This window comes from Falco naumanni, chromosome 4 (assembly GCF_017639655.2).
Source record: "Falco naumanni isolate bFalNau1 chromosome 4, bFalNau1.pat, whole genome shotgun sequence".
Classification (NCBI taxonomy): Eukaryota; Metazoa; Chordata; class Aves; order Falconiformes; family Falconidae; genus Falco; species Falco naumanni.
In genome coordinates this window covers 16,196,974-16,218,157 of record NC_054057.1, presented here as the reverse complement: position 1 = coordinate 16,218,157, position 21,184 = coordinate 16,196,974, and the positions used below count along the sequence as shown (strand labels likewise).

The 21,184-nt window shown below is 38.6% G+C and overlaps 1 protein-coding gene across 1 annotated transcript; it reads right to left on the bottom strand.

Moving 5' to 3' along the window:
- Positions 1–349: 349 nt before the first annotated feature.
- On the bottom strand, positions 350–21,149 carry EXOSC7 (exosome component 7). The gene is made up of 8 exons (XM_040593370.1): positions 21,044–21,149; positions 19,906–20,007; positions 19,388–19,482; positions 13,919–14,084; positions 9,432–9,502; positions 4,705–4,828; positions 3,596–3,751; positions 350–485 (listed from the first exon to the last, which is right to left on the bottom strand). The coding sequence occupies exons 1-8, from the start codon at positions 21,098–21,100 to the stop codon at positions 381–383; spliced, it is 876 nt and encodes a 291-aa protein (XP_040449304.1). The 5' UTR covers positions 21,101–21,149; the 3' UTR covers positions 350–380.
- Between the last annotated feature and the right edge of the window lie 35 nt (positions 21,150–21,184).

Genomic DNA, 21,184 nt, shown 5'->3' with positions numbered 1-21,184 from the left:
AAACCTGGCTTGTGTTGTACGGAGGACAACCCCATATATGCTTTATAACACTGTAGCTGGTCTGCAGAAGTGCAACACATGCAAACAGAATTACGTGGAACCTACACCAGTCACTCAGGAAAACAGACTCAAGCACTTCCCAGGCAATCGCACCAATTGGTGCTGGTGTGCTTCCTAGGTGTGGACGATTACCCATATGGAAAGCATCTCAAATTTGCTTATTTGCATTTAACTGTAGGTTTCTTTAAAATTTTAAGACATTTTAAAAGCCTCTTAGCCAGAAGGATAAAGGTACTGGAACAAAAAACATCCTTTTCCTATATACAAACTGACAAGATTGCACAATCAATTAGAAACAGGTTTGATCATTTAATAAAAACTCATCCTAGAAATCCAACTTTCTGCCGTGAGGTCCCCAAGCTCTCTTCTTCATCCAAAATCTTCTGAAGGGCTATGTGCAAAGACTTGCCTACTCTTTTTCCTGTCTGCAATGAAAAGAAAAAAACCCAAATTTGTGACATATGCTTATTAAGAGGAAAACAACTGTCACAGAACACTTCCTTTTGACAAATATTTTCCCTTTAACGGTTCATATACACCAGCTGGTATAATAAAAATATGATTTTAATTAAGAAAAATAATGGTGCTCAAAGTTTCATTTTAATTTGATTAAGTTTTGGAAAAATGTACACATTAAAGGCAGTGCTCCCATTCATCAGAGAAGTACTCCATGATCATTATATTAGATCTGTGCACCACTGAATCACCCAGGAATTCTAATTAAACTCACAGCAGGCACAAGCATACATCCAAATTAGCCAGCACATGCAATAAGAAACAATATGCTAGCTGCCAGAGGACAAGAGACACCTGACCAGCAAAGCAGCCTACTAATCCAAAGTTCATTAAACTCTTCTGAATGTGCTCAGAATCAGCGGAGTTAATTTAGACCAGCTCAACACCCTGTCATGTCACCAGAGAAGCCCAGAACACACACTGCCTGCATTACCAAATTAGTCTATGTGCAGATTCTTCACTATGATATGCAATTCTGTACTGTCCAAGCATCTTAACGGAGTTAACAGAAGGTTTTATTTACAGAAACAAACTCCAGCAGTAGAAAACCACCAGGATTAGTTCCGACACCAGTGTCCACTCTTCCTACATGCACAACTGTACTGTGGAAACTACAGAACAGGGAAACACTGGGCAACGCTGAAATGAAGATCTTAAGGCAGTGGTGCCTGTTACAGCTTTCCCAGGGTTTCTCTAAACAAACTGAAATATTGACTCCACATAGAGATTAAGAGAGCCCACCTATCCCTAAAAAGCCAAAGACAGATTACATTAAACTGAGTTTATTAGCTCCTGATCTATGCAACAAAGTCTATGCATGCCATACAGTTGACCACAAAGCTCTCTCATCTGTTGATGACAAGTGCCACCACTGTGGCCACATAAACCTTAAAATAAGGCACGTTTCTAATCGAAGAACCAGGTGACAGAATATAGCCTGTAGTACCAAAAGAAATCTGGGAAGAGCTTTGATGCAGCAGGGTAGCTGTCAACCCTAGACACTGTGAGTCACACTAAATAAAGCGGGGCATGCACAAGAACTGTTACAGCTCTGCACTGGGACGAAGATCACAGCAGCAGTCCAGAGTCCTGAGAGGTGATACACTTCGTGCATTCTTCTCAAACGTAGGCTAACACCACGTTACAGGAAACAGGAACTGTGCAGAGCTTTGGTATTGACACAACACTGCCACCACCTTACTCTTGCTTGCCTCTCTCATGGGACTGGATCATAAGCTCAGTAAAAAAAGCCTAACGCTGGCAGCTTCCCAAAACTTCCCCATGAAGCTGCCTTCCTAAGAGATATGTTCTAGAACATATACAACATATGTCCTAGAACGTATATGTCCTAGATATGTTCTCTACCAGGCAGGGAGAGTTGAACACTCTCTGACCTGCAGCCAAATCATTGGGGAACAAAGGCGTCAAGCAAGGGTTATGCAGCTCCTCCACTGGATGTTCCCAGGCCTTTTTGTTTTACTTGGTATCCTAACCAGGCTGCTGAGTTTAAGGCAGGGTCAAACAGATAATCTCTGACCTTCCAGAAAACATCTTGGTTTCTTCTGATCAGCTTTATCCCTCACTCCTTCAAACTGCTTACTACCCAGGAGGGGAGACTTCTTCCAAAGCAAGTGAGAGACAGCCCAACTCACTGGGTGATCCACTTAAGCTTTTAACTCCTTGCACCAACAAATTCACTAAAGCTCTGAAGCAGAGTAAGACAGTTTCAAGATTTCCCATGGTTACCTGCCATACGCACCTGTGATTAGTGTTTAGATGAGCATTACACAATCCCAAGCACAGTTTTTGAGAGTAGGCTATACAACGGAACTCAGAAGTTCATTTCCTATTTAGAGTTCTATGTAGAGTGTAATCAATGATCAAAATAGAGACTCTGATCAAAGCTTTGTGCAGATAATTTGCATGAAGGCCAGCTTCTACCACGAACCTGTATCTGACTTAAGGACCCATCTCGTCATAACAGCCCCAGAAGCAAAATCTCAAGTCTTCTATGACATTTAATTAGAATTGGACTCAAAATCCATCAAGGAAGATACATCACATGTCCATAAGAAATTTGGTTTCTTTAGGATGCTGTAACACCTCTCCACCCACACTAAGGGGGATAAATGACATATCTGAATGCACATAAAAAACCCACTGGTACCACCAAGATTAGCACTCTGGATTGACATCATGAAACAGTGAAGTGCCATATATACTCAGCACGTAATTTCCACTTGAGACCAACTGTCTTCAAACTTGGCTCCATTCTGCATTCCTCACTACAGCTGTGCTGAAATTAGTTCTGGATCTCTAGGAAACTGAGCCAGTTTGAAGTATTTCATTGTCATTCTGAGTCCAAGTTCAGAATCCATTTCTCTCTCGTGCTCAAGGCCAAACCCAGGCATGAGAATTTATACTGGAGAACAGATTTAAGAAGAGCCTGAAGAAGGGTTTAAAAAAGAATTCTTATGTGGATGTGAACAACATCCAGATACTAGTGTTTTCATGAAGTAGGGGCAGATCAGAAACCCAATAAAGGAGCAAAGAAAACCAACAGCAAAATGAGAACAGTAAACTTATCACAAAACAAATGAGTTGTGCTAGAAGAGAACACCTTGCACTAGCAATTCCAACTACCATCTTTATCTCTACAGGGACATTACCATGTTAGAAGTTTTGCTCTTTCAGTCTTTAAGGTTAACAATGAGAGAGGGAAGATATTCTTTAAAAATACTCTCAAAGTTTATCAACTTAGGTTTTGTAGTCTTACAGCCATGAAGTACTTGACTGAAACAAACGTGAGCACCATACACTTCAGACATCTAGAAGTTCTAGATAAAATCCATTCATATAGATTCTGTTTCAAAGGAACTGTGATGTTCAGTGAGTCCCTTGTGCACCTAATCAAAGCGCCAAGATCTCTGCTCTTAAAGTCCTTACTGCAGCTTTTCATATACCCAAGTTCCAGTTCATCCAGTATCACCCAAGACAGTAACTGCTCATAACTCCTTACCTCCATCATTTCAAAAATACTCTCAGGATCCAGGCTGCCTTTCCCCATTTTCTTCATAGAAGTGAGGGCACCCTTACTGGTCACAGAAATAAGCAGGCTGGCCAAAGAACAGGCTTCTTCCTGAAGGGTAGCATCTACCACATGCCTATATCCAATCTGTAAGTTAGTGACAAAATGACATATTAATTTGCAGTTGTCTAAGCTCTTTATTAAAAAGTTAAACCGTGAGTGGCAGCTCTGTTAGTTATCTATGGCCTCCCATCCTAGTATCGTGTGCCCTTTGGTAGTGGTCAGAGACTGACTTGACAGCACAGTATCTGAACAGCCTCTGACCCCAAACTGCATGTGCATACAAAACAGAGATGAGATAAGCATGTCACTATTCATACTGTTTTCCCCTCTGACCATTCTTTCATCTATATGAAACCCCATATTCCCCTGTTTCCCCCCTAACTCCAAGCATGGAATTTCCTCCCTCCTAGGTGAAAATTACACATCCTGAGACTCAGGTGAGCCCTCACTTCAGTGACTGTCTTTCTACTGTCTATGCAACTTGCTTAAAAGAAGTGTCAGACAAATTTTCAGGTAACTAAGCAAATCACTAACACTTGCAATGAAAAATGCAGCATCCAGCAAATTAACTGTGTTAGCTGTGTGATATATACAGAAAAGGAAAAAAAAACCTGTTTGAAAGGGAAGGACAGTATTGCACCATGAAAACAAGAGTTCTGTCCCCAGCAACAAATACTCGTGTAATAGCTCACACACCCTCTGCGCCTCACAACAATGACCGTTTGTTTTAACATACTGAAGTATCTGCTGCTCTGGATGTTGAGCAAGGAGTAGATGAAAAATAATAAACAACTCTTCTGCATGCAAGAAGATGCATTTTAAGAATGCCTTAAGTAGAAACCTGCAAGTCAGAGGTGGAAAATAGAAACCCTTATTCAGTAAAAGTTCTTCTTAATTAGGAGATCAAAGTTGAACAAGTATATACATTGTAGACGCTGACTATTTCTGTAGCACAAATTCCATCTCTAAGATAAAAAAATAAACATCAGGTGGAGCTGAAGTCTCTAGGTAGAAGGTCAGAAATCTGTCAGGCTTACTTTGCTTAGTGTGATGATGCAGGGCACATCATCCACATTAAGTCGAATACAATCATAAGGGTCATCAGACAGCTCAATCTCTTTAGAGCCTTCCTCATCCTCCAGAACACGCACTTTGGGTATTCTGTGGAAACAAAATGTGTGAAATCATTGCCAGAACAGATAACAAATACAGTTGTCATACAGTCTCAACTCCAGAAAGTACCCTTTCCTCTAAATAAGGCTAAATGTTTAGAAAGAAATCCAGAATGTTATCGAAGTATTAACAACTCACTGAGACTAGGAAGAAAACATTCTAAGCTGGAAGACACTTAGGATAAGTTCATCATATGTACATCATTCAGACAGTTAGAATTTGAACTGGTTTTTACACTAACATATGGGGAGATTCTTTTGGAATGTGCATAAATCAATTCTGAACAATTCTTTGTACATCTGCCTGGATGTACACAACAGAAATTACCAAGACTCCTTTTGCAGTGTGGTTGCCAACCTTGCAAACAACAGCAGAAGTTGTCAGAATCACAGCAACTACATGTGACATCAGTAGCAAATACAGGTAGTAAAGCCATTCAGGGAAGAATGACACTAAGGAGATTTGGGTTAGAGGGAAAAGAAGACATTAGTAAAATCCTTTTTCTTTAGCAAGATATTCTCGTTCTTTAAGAAGCCAGAAGATTCTGCTTCTCTAAGGACAGATATCCAAAAGCAACAACCAGGGATAAAAACCCAGGCAGAAATCCAAGAAATGCTTTCTCCTCAATTGTGAGTGATGAGCTCTCTCACAAATGAGCTAGACAGTCTCCTTATCAGCGGTACATATACTGTACTTGTGAGAGCCATTTAATGGGAGTTTTACAGGATGATTTAATGCCGTTTTCTTAGCATAATGAATGAAGTAATTTAAAACAATTTAGTAGAAGACGGTATCTCCAAGCTGCCAGGAATGTCAGCATCTTATAAACGCTCATTTATCCAGGTGCCCATTAGCATGGCGTACCAACTGAGAGACTTTGCTTCACTGGCCAGTAAAACCCAGACACAGCTCAGCCATACTGCTCTCACTTTTACACATTTGCACTTGAAAACATAAAATATTTCAAGACATCCCTAGAAAGTTAACTTCAGTAACCACGTGGAGTGCAACCACAATCTGGTTTTAGATTAGTACTCTTACAGCAGCATTGCATTTCATAACTAGACTCTGGAGGTTACATTCTTTTACGCATTCTGTACCAAATCTCTTTTAAAGAGGAGGAGATAGGGACTGATTTAGTGAACATTTATCCCAACAACACAAAGTGATTTTTGCTGTTCCGTGGAAGAGTACTTTAGTTAGCTGTGGCTAAGAGTCCTAGACCCAAGTACTTCAAAACAGCTAACCCTGCTTCAATGAGAACAAGCTCCCTACAAGAACACTGGCCTGAGCCAAGCCAGAACTGAAACTTTCAGTAGGCAGAACAACTGCGATGTGTACTTTTTCCTGAAATGAAACTCAAAATGCTTTGCAACTCACTAGAAATACATCAAAGCCTATTTTCAAGTTAAAAACATTCTATTAAAAATTGATGGAATTAAATCACAAGGTGACTAATGCTCAAGCTACACAGGACAATGGACAATAGCCTAGACAAGAAGCATCTATGCCAGAGCAGTGTTTAAAAAACAGGAAGATCTTCAAGAAAATCTGTGAGATTAGGCAATTTTTTACCCCATCCTAAAATAGCTATGAAACCAGAGTAATGTTTGGTCTGCAAGAAAAAGCTGCCTGAATTAATACCTGAAAAAAGCTTGCAAGGAGCAGTTTTGGCCAAGAACAGATGAGGGAGGTACAGATTAGAACAACTGCAGAGGCAAAAAGACAGCTGAACAGACACAAGCATCATAGTTGCATAAAAAGAGGATATTTACACACAAAAACTAGTCAACAAGAGAGCTGCACAAAAAATTTCCAGAAAACTGGAGATTTCCTCTCCAGGCTTGTGAAGATTTATCTGAAGAGCTAGCTTACATGTTTACTTTGCAACTTTTATTTTTCTATTTTGATTCCTGCAGCTAATCAGGGCAGAAATCTGCCAGTATAGCAGTACTTGGTCACATAAAAAGCAATGCTCTTTTCTGTGTGCTGCAGACCCAGATTTGCAGACAACTGCAAAACCAGTTCTACCCTTGCAAGCAGGCATCAGTTCTGCCTCTGCCATGCTGCCCAGGAAAAAAACCGCATCTGCAAGGCTACTGTGTTATAATAAACCCCGTAGCTTTTGTAACTTGCCCAGTTTCTGTTGCCTCAGTTGCAAGCAGGCACATTCCACAGGATCAAGTTTAATGCCAAGCCCCGGCACAGCTGCTACTTGCACATTTCGCAGTTATCTACTTCCATTATGGTCAAATCCAGCCTTTAAACACCTTAGAGACACAGTTAAGAAAGTTTGACATCGGCTATCTTTTGCACATGATCTTGATACAGTTTTTAGAACACAATGAACAATACAAAACTCCAAGGATCCAAATGTTCCCCCTAAAACAGTTGTATTGTCATTGTTCCATGCCTGAAGGGGATACAATGAGTCAGGTCAGCATACAAAGGATTTAAATCCCGTAATTCTTGCGCAAAATTCCTTAAGTTATGATTTTGGATTTACTTAGCCCTGAAGAAAAATGTGTCCATAGCTATTGTAAAAATGGTTAGAACAAGATTTTAAGGATGAAGTTGAGGTTCTCAAATGCCTATCTGAATATCTAAGAATCTGTAGCTGCAAATTAAAAATAGCAGCTTGAGCTCACTGCTCTTTGTTCCAAGGCTGCAATCAAAGCTTACAAAGATCACAGCACTTATAAAAAAACCTTGGTTGTAAACAGATTATGAAAGGCAAGTAAGACTCAAAGAGGGACACACATGTCAGGCAAAGTTCAGAACACTTACTCTGAAGTGATCTTCAAACTGACATCTTGCTTGGACAACAAAATTTTATGGAGAGAGGGCAGCTACTCTAAACAACCTTGTGTCAATCCAGGGAAAACTTAGTAGGTACCAAGGGAAAGGGAGAGGAATAGTGAATGAGGACTACAGGTTTTCACTTTGAATTTCACCTCTTGACTTTCTAAGCTTGTATGAGATCAGACATACTAGTATTCCCCGCCCAAATCAACAGACAGGGTTTTCACAGGTTAAAAATCAATAGGCTCTGCATCATATCATACTGTACCACATTTTGATTTGGTATCTGACTTTCACAAGACTGTGGATGCTTGCCCACAGATTAAAGATTATATGAAGGATACAGCTGTCAAAAGAATAAAAATAAAGCAGAATCATTAAAAAAAATTACACCCTCCACGTTGCCCATGTTCCCAAAGGAACAGATTTCCTTTTATTTATTTGTTTTAATCACTTTTTATAGGATTTTCTCTCTTTATTCAGAACTAGAATTCCGAATAAAGAAATAAGAAAAAAAAGACCTACTTATCTTGTAAATAAAGTATGTGCCTTGGATCTGCAAAACAACTCACATGGGGGCAACTGTTTCAACCATACAACTTTTGCATCCTGGAAGCTTGCACACAGAGATGTAGGCATTTCTTCCCTTTAGCATACTGTGAAGTCTTTTGTGAGCCATTACACTTGTGCCAGTATTTCTTAATGCTACAAAAACCAATCTACTGTTAAAAGTTACTGTTGAGAACCTGATTAACACAGGAAATTTCTCAGCAACATGTACAAGCTGCAGTCTCAGATGGATTCTCCCCTTATCTCCTTTTAAAGTTTTTATAACCTGATACACTGCCTGTCTTCAAAAGTGCATTTTACTCTTCTTCTTGCATGTACTTTTTCAGCTCTAGTACTGTGCGCTGATTCCCTGATGAATAAGCCAGAACCATAACAGTGATTTTAGTAGATCTCTAACCTACAGCTGAAGAGCAATTTGAGATTAATTTTTAAAACATTTATGCCTGAGCCTAACTTTTGCACCTCTTCTAGCTACTTTTGCTACATTAAGTTTTATAACAAAGCCATTCACTAGGTCCTTTCTCAAGGGTGCTACAAAGCTCTGTATTCCCTTTTACCTATAGCTAAAGAAGATAAAAGCATTACAAAAGATATTATTGAATGTTATCGTTAAAACAAACACAGAGCACTTGCAGCATTCATTCTACTAGATTTTGTTCTTTGATTCTTTGAATTAAAAATCATGGGGCAAAGTTCTTCTAAAGACACATCATTTCCCACTCCCCACAATCTCTCACTACCGTTTATTCCTCGTAGTTTTAAACAGAACTTTAGACCAACAGTTAATGAGAAAGAACATCAGAAGTGGGAAACTGGGGCTAGTTACAAAGCAGTAGTCACGCTGACAGAGTGCTTATTCAGGAGCATTGCATATCAGTACATACTTTTTATTTTAAACCCACAAGGCCTCCAACTACTTGCAACAAAACCATATGGTTAAGACAATTTTTTTCTGGATCTGGGCTACAGAACAGAAGTTATATTGTGAGCCTGATTGTGCATATAATGCAATACAACACTTTATTATTAAAAACTGAATTAAAGTAACATTGGTTCACGTTACTTACATGCAAATGGACTGCCTTGTATCTGAATGCAAGTTGCCTTAGGTATTTCTTATTTAAATAATTAAGCATTAAAAATGCTTAGCTCACAGAGGATACCTTCTCTTCCACTTCCGATGCCATTTCACTCACGTAAAATGAGATCTGTGCTTTACCTTGTGTTAAAGAGAGCTGCCTTCACTGCGATAGAGATTGCATCAAAGAGGTTCCCACCACATTCCAATAACTGGGGAGGAAAAAAAGAATCTCTTTAAAAGAAAATAAGGCTAGTGCCTTTAAACCAAGTCTTTATTTTACTTAAACCTACTTGAAAAGGCACAAAATTAAGAACCAGAACAGGTTTTTTAAAAACAAAGTTGTCTCCAAAGCCTATCTATGAAAAGAAACAACAGATAGGAAATTAAGATTCCAGCCAACTGTATTATACATACAAAATAAAAGAGTTAACACACTTCATAATAAAGTTGATAATACAATTTAATGATAGAAGCTGAAATGAAACCACCGCCGTTCTTACTCTTCTTGTGACAAGGCTCTGAACTAGACTATGAACAGAATATTTTTTTATAAACTCACCACATTCATTCCTCAATGTTAAATCAAGCCAATCCATTTTCTATACTTTATTTTGAAAAGGAGTCTCTTTTGAACATCAGCTGGACAAACCCAATTGGTACAATTGTTTTCAAAGCTGCAAAGCAAATTGTCACCCAGAACATGATATGAAAAGGTAGTTATGGGAGGTATAACTACGAAGGTACATTGTGATTTATTCTCTATTCTTTATGGAAAAGGAGTCATCATCGGGTCTGTCTTGTAGCTGAAAAAGATCTAAGGGAATTCTGATGTCAAAGTCGACTTGATAACACTATCATTTGAATTAAAGTGTGTGGAGGAAATCTAACTTAGTTTCTTCCCATGAAGATTAGAAGAACAGTCAAAGAGAACAGCAGCACTGCACGTAGATAAAAAGGACTCCCATAACCACTAATACCTTCTCTAGGCTGACAGACAACTCAGAAACGTATTTGGCCATAGTTTAGTATTAATTCTCTGACAAGCTCTGCTCTCAGCTGCCAGTACTATTCTCTGAACACAAACATCCCCGGCAAGCATTTGAAACTACTTCAGCAAGAACATATGGATGCTTCTCCATTACATCAATGTATGCTGTATGATGAGAGCAAAACAAGTTTTGCAACACTGATTGCATTCATTGTTCTTCAAAATCTATTTAAAAATGAGATAAACTCCCACACTGGGAGCAAATTGTAAATCAGATACTCTGGAAAGACAGTTTATTTTGATGAAGACTGACTGAATTGTATAAAAAGAATGACCAAAAGTTGGGATAGAAAGCTAAATACAAAGGTGATCAGATTATTTCTTTGCAAACAGCTGCTGGATACAGAGGTTAACTTGCTGCTTTCAGTCATATCGGATTTTACTGGATAACACAATAAGCCCCACAGTATCTCTGTTATTAAAACACAATAATGTGATGTGCCTGTACTGTTGCTAGGCTTATGTTCTGGCTGCTGTTCTAAAGCCTTATCTGTATTAGTGGCACCTAAAGGCGAGGAACACAACCTGCATCAAGCACAGTACAACAATTCCTCCACAAAGAAATGAATGCTCTTCTCAGCTGAAGCACCTTGTACTGAGATCCCCCCTGATTTTATTTTTTTTCTTGTTAAGGACTAAGGAAGTTTGCACAGCTCTGAGCTACAGGAAGCAAAGGAGTCTTTAGAAAAGTCTGCTTTTAATTAACTGATATGCAAATGAAAAAGTTACCAGGAGTGGGAAAAGAGAAAATATTGCAGACCTTGCCTTATTTGAAGAAATTTTTCCTCCAAAAGGACAAATTTCTAATGCTTTATTTCCAAACGGGGTAGGGCTGGCAGATGGGGGTGGATAGAGAAGATGAGGAAATCCTCTGAGGGATGCTCAGTAGTGAATTGCTAAAATTTCAACAGAATCTAATGCACACGCCCACACCCCCCAACACACAATGTACTGTGATCAGGTGGGGAATGAAAAGAGATTGCACACTATGATCTCCTTGCTCAGCATGGCAGGCTGCTGAGGCAAATTATATGGAGAAGGGTATACATGTATCAAGAACAACCCCCAAAATGTCTAAAAGCTCATTTCTGACATCCATGACTTAGAATAGAAAAGAAATAGAGGGAAACAGAGGGTGAAAACAGGATTATGATTTTGCAGTACCATGTATCTCCACAAGCTCCTCTTTTAATGTGCAATGCCACTATTATTGAGAAAGAATGCATATATTTTGAAATCTATGTATGTCCATATGCCTGCATCTTTGTGGCATGTATACTTGAAGTTATTTTCTTTCCAGTCTGACTGTACACAACTATAGCACCTCACAAGTACACTGACCACTAGAAAATACTTGAGAGATTTTTTAATTGATAAAGCTGTATGACTATGCAAAATATACTGTTTCCTCTTTTAAGGCTGCATATCTCAAATTTTGTTTATACACAGATGCTGAATATAGATGCTTTGATCACAGTGTGCATGGCTAAATTACATGGCGATGGAGTATCTCCAGGTTCATAACATTTTTTCTGGCTTTTGTCTTTTGGAATGAGAGACTTGAAAGCAGGTATCCTCCCACTTGACCACAAGGCACCAGTATTTTCACTTACAACAGATTTAAGGCTTATTTTCCCTCTAACTTAACTATGCAACACAAACACCACTGTGAACAATTTCCAGGAATACTGAAGGAAAACATCATCCAAAGGACTCTCAGTAAGCATTGTTATTATATTTAGAATCTGCCCCCTTCAAATGATGAATAATAGGACTTGTACCTTATATTAGCACAAGTGTCATGCTTCCACTATGTACTATGAAAATAGAGTTCTATAGGAATGATTCAGCAAGAGCAACTTCAGGAAAATCTATAGGCATCAAGCACCTACACCAAGTATAAACTAGCACATGTGATATACATGTCTTCTATTTAGAGAAATAAGCAGTACAAATACCTCAAAAAAGTGAAAATACAGAGGCCTGGGTTGGAAAAAAAAGGGGGTGGACAGAATAAAAGACAAATGTTAACAGGATCTTGTTCTAACTGTACTGAGAGGCTCTTCAATGGCTCACACACAAAATCCTGCAGAATATGAGATTAAAAAGACTCATCAGGTTTAGAGTCTTAAATATGAACCTAGCACACATTCTTTATTGGCATTGTAAACAAAGCTAAATGTAAAATTAATCACATATCATAAGTCTTGACACTCATAATTCTGATACAACTAGTAGCATAAAGATGTCAAGGCTGGTTTTCTCTGTAGCTGTGGACAATCAACACATTTGTCCAGGAAGAATCAAATAATGACCAGTTATACCTCATATGAAAGCTATACAGAACTGTTTCTGCAGCAGTCAGCTTTACAAAAATCTTCGTTTATGCAGTGTTTATACAGTGTTAAGTGGTAGATTGCTTAAATAAGCACAGCATTTAATATTCTATACCTCTGCTTGTAATTACCTAGGAACTAAAGGCCCTGGTGTGATTTCGCAGAACTAGCTCTTCATTCTCATTTAAACTATGCCAAGCTCCATTTAAACTATGCCAAGGCAGTGACTAGGACTGTTAAAGCACTCAGCAGGGGTACAGATTTGATCATTTCGTATGTGGCCTAAGTCACGGTATGTACCATATCTACTATAATTAGGCTAATGCTACTGCTTTTTAAACACCTAATGGACTAATTTTCACATTTGTTTAGGTCTTAGTCTAAATGTTCCTGTTTTGTTTAACAAAACCCTGTTTTGGGGAGGGTTTTTTGGCAATACAGCTTAATATTTTGCAAACCATTTCATAGACAATGGATTCCTGTGAGCAAGATCCCTCAACATATTTTCAGTTACAAATTTGACAAATAGAAACTCAACTTTGGACTAAAAAGAATTCGAAATAATGCTCAGGAGAGTCTGACTTGCAGAATTCTATTAAATTCCCATGACAGAGTGCTCTAAATGTAGCATAGTTCGGAAATTGAGCTGCTGCATGCATGAGATTTATATGCATAAAATTCAGGTTTCATTTTTTAATGGGAACAAATACTCAGTTTTTCTTCTACATTCAAGACATGTATACAACATTCATAAAAAAGTGCCTAGGCCAAATGTAACTTCTGCCAGAGAAGTTTCTATTTTACTTCACTGAATTAGTATTGATAACAGTGCAAAGAGGTAGACAGGATGGATAATTATGTTAGGGCTAACATATACCCATAATAACTTACATTCATTAGAATGACACATTTGCTGTTACATCTAGCTTGGAAAAAAGTTTAGCCTTCTTTAGTGGCAGATTCCTTGCCAGTATAAGACCACTGATTTTTAACTGAGACAGATTTTGAGTGTTTTATTAGCTCTGCAGTGGAGCAGTGCCATCAAGAAGAGTCGACAAGGAGCAAACTGGAAATAGCAAGTAACTGTTATAGGCAGATTCAGAAGAAAATGGCCATTCATGCTGTGAAGCATTATATGACATTATGAGAAGCTTTTTTCATATGAAAATTCACATGGTTATGCTAAGTCTGTCAGCACCTTTAAAAACCTCCTTGAATCCTTGTTTCATTTCCTTACTTACCAATACGTCAACATAGAGAACCCAGCAGTGCTCTCTGGGATTAATACAAAGTGATTTCAAGTCTACACTGCTCTCACTGCTAAATACTCTGTAGAGTGTATTTGCTATCTCTGTGCCAAGTTCTTCTCCTCCCCGGCCTTCAAATTCAGGAGTAGCATTTGCAGAACTAGATAAAGAAAGAAAAAATACTTTCACTTCTGAAGCAGCCAATAGCCAAAGAAAATTTCTTAAATATAAAGCATTAGAAATATCTAAGGATTTATTTGTACAAGAATAAGCATCCTATCTGTAAGGAAATTATTTCCAATTTACACAAGAAAACGTCTTGATACAGATAATACACCAACACTTTGCGACAAACTCTGATATTAATTAAAGACCACTATCTTCAGTCCCCATGTTACAATACTAAAGTTGGTGAATTCTTAGGGATTATTTCTTAAGCACTGTCATCTTCTACCACCTCACTCCTTTCAAAAATCAAGTGAGAGAAATCTGTACTAAGTTCAGAACAGCTAACAAGGCAACCTGTTTAGAGTTGAATGTTTAATTAATAAGGGGGGGGGTTAAGAAGAGAAAGATGTGATGATATGACAAGTAGAATATGCATTTATTTTTTAAAAAATTGACATGAATGCCTCACCTTAACGGGTAATTTCTTTACTGAGTGTACCCTCCGCTATCAAGCCATTTACAGGCAGCAGCTCATTATTTTCAGCAACTGCAGCTTATGGAGAGAAGCAACTAAAGAACATTTTTTCCAGAAGGGATCTGACAAAAGCACATGGTCTTCACTTCCTTGATTCCAACACAACAAACTTTGTTTATGAGCAGTCATGCAAGAAAGTCCTTGGGTGCTGTAGCGTCGTACACAGCTAAGAACAGAATTCTAACAACAAAACAGGCCTACAAAAAACCAACCAAACACACACACACAAAACCAACCAACAAACAAAAAACTCCCACCTCTAAGTCACAACACAATACAGCACAAACATCCAAAGATGCATATACAGCAAAATAACAAATATACCCAACCCAACCTCTGGTTTATAGAGAAGGCAAGAGCATTCTCAAGCTGTGGACCTGTGGCACACATAGTGGATCTCGTTTTTGAATAAACTGGTCAGACCTCCCCCAAATTAAGTTCTCATTACAGAACATAGGAAAGGAGGCAACTCCATAGAAGTAGTTTTGATATGTTCAAAATCTACAATAGCAAAGCTTTGCATTCTCGTGGCTGGGCACCTTCCGGTGCAGATTTCTCATGTATGTTTTGTGTTTATATAATGAACAAAAACCTTAGCTCTTCCAACAGGCACACCACAGGAATACAAACATACAGCAGAAAACAAAGTCTTGAAATATAATCCCTTCACCTTTAAAACAACAACTGAAGAGTTAATGACTTAAACCAAGTGAGCTGTATCAACAAGACTGCAGAGCCCATAAGCTTACACATAATTACTTATTATTATTATTACTTGTAAGAATTACCTCACAGTAATTCTCCAAACTTACTCTTTTGCAGAACTGATAAAAACTCGGAATGTCAGGAAGAGCTACAGAATTTTACGAAAGTTTTTTTTTTGCTGCTACTATAAACAGACAACACTATACATGCTTTAAAAAAAATAAATTACTGCCAATCAAGCACTGACCTATGCTTCCAGACTACATGCGCCACATGAATAAGCACTGCAAGTGTGACACACTATATTATTCACAGTTGCATTAACATTGGACAACAATTTTATAAGATAGGACCATATCTAAGTATAATTTAATTCTGGAAATATGCTGAATCAGGTCTTCAGGTTGTATTAAACAAGCGCTTATCCATGGAAGCAGCTTTTATGCAAGTTAAGTAAATCACTGTTTCAAATGTTCTGTTTAGTTACACAAGCGCTACGATTCCTGTGATAAGTTGAAAAGAATTCTACAAACCTCAATCTATACCATATTATTTCTATACAGAAGGTTTCATCAAATGTTGTCTTTTTTAATTATAAATGGATGATTTGACAGCGAACAGAAAGAATGTAAGACTCAATACCATTGCAAGTCTCACTGCATCTTAATTCCATTATTATTTTAACACTTCAGTTCCTTGCAATCAAAGTAGTAAAGTTAGCAGGGTACTATCATAATAACTATATGGTAAATACTGCCACCTAATGCTCACAGACTACTGCAGTAATTTACACTGGGTATAATTTGAAAAGGGGTTGCCTAGCACATTAGTAAGAGGAAACGCCAAAAAACCCTTCTTTTATGGAGCACAGAAAGAACTTGGTAGAGGCCAGGCGGAGCACAGAATTTCTACTCCCGAACAGAAAGGTTCTGAAAGTCTTTAAAGTTACATTTGTGTCACATGGTCTAACAATCAAGACTCCTCCTAAGGCATAATGATACTTCTACCACAGACCTCAAAACCCTTGCTGTTACTAGTCAAAACCTTTCTCTCACTGTAGTTAAGTACTTCTCATCTATTTCTCAGGCCATTAATATACCATAATCTACAATCTAAGTAGTCATAGCAGAAATAAAATAGTTAATTAAACAAAAGCTTACAGCCATTTCCCTGGTATACAAAGACTTCATAACACAGAAGATACTCTTCACTTAAAGCTGTATTTACTTCAAGTAACCAATACCAGATTTCTATTCTTGCACCAAAAGAAACATGTAACCATTTAAAACAAGACGACAGATTTAATGTTTCAGAATCAGCCTAAGTTAGTCACCAAACTATTATTCCACTCTTCCAGAAGGCAGCCAGAAAGCATCACGTTTATGATGTATCAGGACTGCCAAGGCAGCCCCAGAAATAGATCTGAATTCAGGTCCAGATGCTGCCTAAGCATATTAATACGATTATGGTGATATTTAAGGTCATGACCCTACAAAGAATTGGGCTTTTGGTCTACTCAAACTGGTAACTCTACTAACATGGGGTTACTGATTCAGGTCTTTGCCTGGTCAGGCATGTCACCACACCTCCCATCAAAAAGAACATCTCCTTACAGAGTTTGAAACTTTCACTCAAGCATCAGCTGGTATTTGGATATGAAAACTGATCTTGATCCCATCCATTACAAACAATGCATCTTTAATGGAGGAAGTACCCTAAAAAAGCCTGTAAAGACATTTTATTATGTCAGAACTCATTAGTTTGCCTCTGCATAGAACAGTTGCCATGGTAGGAGAGAGAGAAGGAGAGAAAGGCTCCTCTCCTGCAGCCACCAGTCAAGTGATACCTTCAGTGACTGCACTGAAACTTGTTTGAAATTAATATTTTTCCCCGCAAAACACAATGGAACAATATCTGAGGATCACCTAAAGGCATGCTGATGTGGCTGTTCTGCAATACTGTCATCTCTCATGATTTGAATAATTGCCTTTCATCTATAAATTTAAGATCCTATCTGATCCAGACTCCCATGCAGGGATCACAAATAGGCCCACTTTCCCAGCTGGAACAAAATCATATCTGGCCTTCAAAGTGGAGGAACAGATGGTCAGACTTGGACAAATACATTCCTTGCTTCCCTAAATCCACAGACAAAATTTAATGCACTCAAATTCAGATGCCTGCTTTTTGTGCGTGTTATTTCTTACACTTTGAAAATGATAAATCTTTGCCTCAGTCAAAAAACAAACACACCCCTAACAAGTCAGTATTAGAACAGCCCTAAAACATGAGAAAAGCAGACACCGCAGGCTTTCAACATCAACAGCCAGAATGACTCTTCTCCAGTGCTGGTAAGTGATGTAAGGACATCACATAGGACATGGATTTGTTCTGTGATAATTAATTTCTAGTATCACAAATAAGTGCCCCAAAAATCATCTCTTCCAGAGACACACATTAAAGCCTGTCTCAAAATGGGACTAAATGTGCTTCTCAAGATTTTAGGTTAACAACTCCGACCAGAGTGAAGAGAAATGGAATTTTGGAGAAGAGAACTATATACATGATCCAGCAAGCGATTATTTTCAGCAGTACAAGAAACCACAGAGGTTTCAGGAAACAAGCAAATTACGATAGCAAACACTGCAGTCTGAGTTTTTATTACTAGTTTCAACAATATAAAAGCCAAGTAGAACATACAGCAACTTCACCAGGAGATGCAAGGCATCAAACCACGCTCATTTACTACCACCCAGTGGCAGCCTGCAAAAGCATCAGAGTACTGACCGGCAGCCTCTCATTTCCCTTTACACAGAACAAGCTGCCTCCACTTCACATTATGTCTTTGGGATCTTTCTGGAGGCTAGGGGTCACCTTGGACAATACATTGCTGCACATCTACTCCCATCTCAGTTAGAAAATACAACCTAACATGAATCTAACGAGTTGGAGTTTTTCTAATGCTTATTTACACATGAAAGAAGTGTCACAGAACTGCAAATTCCCACAGACCACTTCTTTCAGTAAGGAAATGTCCCTGCTGTCAGTAGATTTTCTTTATATAGAAACAACCAGAACAAAGCGGGCACTATTTAGGATATTTCACGCATGAGTTTCATAAAGCAGTCAAGCTCTAATCCCCTCTAATGGCAGGACCCCATTTGAGAGTATTGTCTTCCTGTCTGACATTTTTTGAACAGTAATCATAGACAAACCACTAATTCACAGGTGAGCCCTTCCCTCTACAAACTGTTAGGTTTCCACAGTTAACTAGTACATCGTGATGTACAGAGGCAGTCTTAGATAAAGCTGCATAATGTGGCAGAGCTAAAAACGTTAAGGCACACATAGCCAGTTAGGTCAGAAAGATTATCAGATATACACCTCCTACTTAGCAGCTCTCATACCTTAGCTTTACTAATGATATATTGGTTTAATGTCCGAGTAGCAACATTTTTTATTTTTAATAAAAATAAAAAAAGTCACATGCAAAAAAGCTAACTTGACAGTGTTTTTACGAGGTTCGCAGACCATTCTATTTCATAAAGAACAGATTTAGGAAGTCTGCAAGATACAGATAACTGCAGTTTCAGAGAGCAGACAGCCTGGAAAACACTGAGCTGTCACTATGCTATCTCGGAGCAACCTGAAAACAAGAGCTCTCAGTTTTCTTTTAGCTTCCTTCATAACCCAAGCATTGTGAAGACTGTAGGGCTAAATAATAATTCATTTGTAGCGCAAAGCCAGGAATATGATAAAAAAAATTAGCATTTTAGTTAATGAAATACTGATCCACTGACAAATACGATAACTAAATTTTCTAGTTAACTTTTGCATCTGAAGTTTACAGTCAGGACTTTTCTGTTTTTAAACAAACAGATTTGTACAAAACAACTTCAAACTTTTTCCACTGCTTTCACACACAAAGTAAAGAACAATGTGTATCAGTCAAATCTTTTTTTCTGGAATACTTAATATTTGAAAGAGATTTTTCTCTATTCTATCATCATAAAAAAAGACAACTGACATTGTAGTCAGTCTTCTAGTATACTAACCAGTCAACAAAAAACTCCAGGTAACCTTCATCTGGTTTCTCTAACTTCGGTGTCCCCATTTCAGCTTTTACACCTACCAAGATATCGGTGTGTCCCTGTTAAAACAAAAACATATTGCACAAATGGAATTACAAGCACAGAACTACTCATTTAATTTAAATGCCTACCATAAGCTGATATTTCTACCTTTCAGTTATCTGCACTGATCATTCTATCAGAGCGAACTTAAAAGAATGTAAGTTTTTTAAAAAGAGGAAAGGCTTTAGAAGGACAATATTAAGCCTAAGAAGATTCTTCAAATAGTTACAATACATATTAGCTTTCTCTAGATTAAAAAAACTCTTAACATCCATGACTACTTCTATTGTTTGGTTCTCGAAACCGCTATTTCTGCAGAGCCTTTCTAATATTGCACAGTACACTTATCTTCTTCAGAGTCAACACATGCCAGAAGTAGTTTTGTTTCACTCTAACCAGAAGTTTCATCAGCAAGTTACAGAATCCCTACATTTACCTACCAGCTTTACCCTTGCAGATCCACTTGTGTTTGATACAACATCTGTTTCTACTTCTGCACACCTGTAGTCTTCACAGCCACGACCATCTACACGAAGATCCTCCTAAGTATGACAATCAATATATTGTGCTTAAGGGACTCAGTAATGAAAAGAAATACAGTAAGTGATTTTAAAGTTTCCTTTTCCTGTGCCAAACAGCAGTAAAAAGGATATAAAAACAACAGCTCATAGCTGCATCACTAACTTTCACTTAAGAGTACAATAGAGTCTTCTCAAAGGTACTTTTCCATTTGCCTCTCATTTATCTACAACTTATAACAAGCTCTCTGAAGACAGACATGAACTCCTGCACTACGTCCCTCCAATTCCAAAAGAAAGCTTTAGACTGCAAAAGTGTAAAGGTCTTGGCTTTAAAAGGTACTTTACCTAACACAACATGGGTCTTTCCTGGAACAGTTAAGTTCTGTATTTTTATATATATGTAATTAGGACCCAGTAGACAAAAATAAGCCCCAGCCTTCCAAATGCTTTCATCTGTTTGTATTTAAAAAACAGATAATATGCACCCTCAGATACTATACAGCTTGTCCCCATAAAACTAGTTTTCTTTGCATTAAAATAGTTTCTGTACTTTGCATAAAGTACAGTCCATTTATCTTTGGCATTTCTCCCCAGACATCGTTAACGCTTCCTCTTTGGTGCACTCACTGTTCCTTAGCTTAGTGAGAGACTAAAACTCCATACAACAGCAAAATTTTGAGAAAGAGCAAGGGAAGAAGGGCAAAAAAGGAGACCAAAAAATGAAAAAAACAAATCCACGTCCTGTTTTCAGCCTGCTTTCTGTTCAGATGCTCTGTTCTCAGTGTGCTTGCATGATTATTACCCCAGAGATTTGCCCCCAGGCACCAGGTAACGGAAGGCTCTCTTTCTCCTCCCCAGTCTACACTGTAACTCGCTCCCATCCCACCCGCCCTCACAGGGAGCAAGCCCGGAGGAGCGGGGACGGGCCTTGCCTCATGCCTCACCGGGCAACGCTGTCACCGGCCGGTCTGAATGACTTCCCGCTCCCCGGGCCTGAACTGCCGTCTCCACGCCGCCCGGGAACCTCCCACAAGGCGCCCGCCGCCAGTGCCGCTACCTGGACGCCATGTACGATGTAGAGCTTCTCCGCCTCACTCAGCACCACAGACGCCATTCCTCCCGCCGCCGGAAAAACGCCTCCCGCACTTCCGCTTCCGGCACCCGCGAGCCGCCGCCACACCAGGGAGGGGGCGGGGCC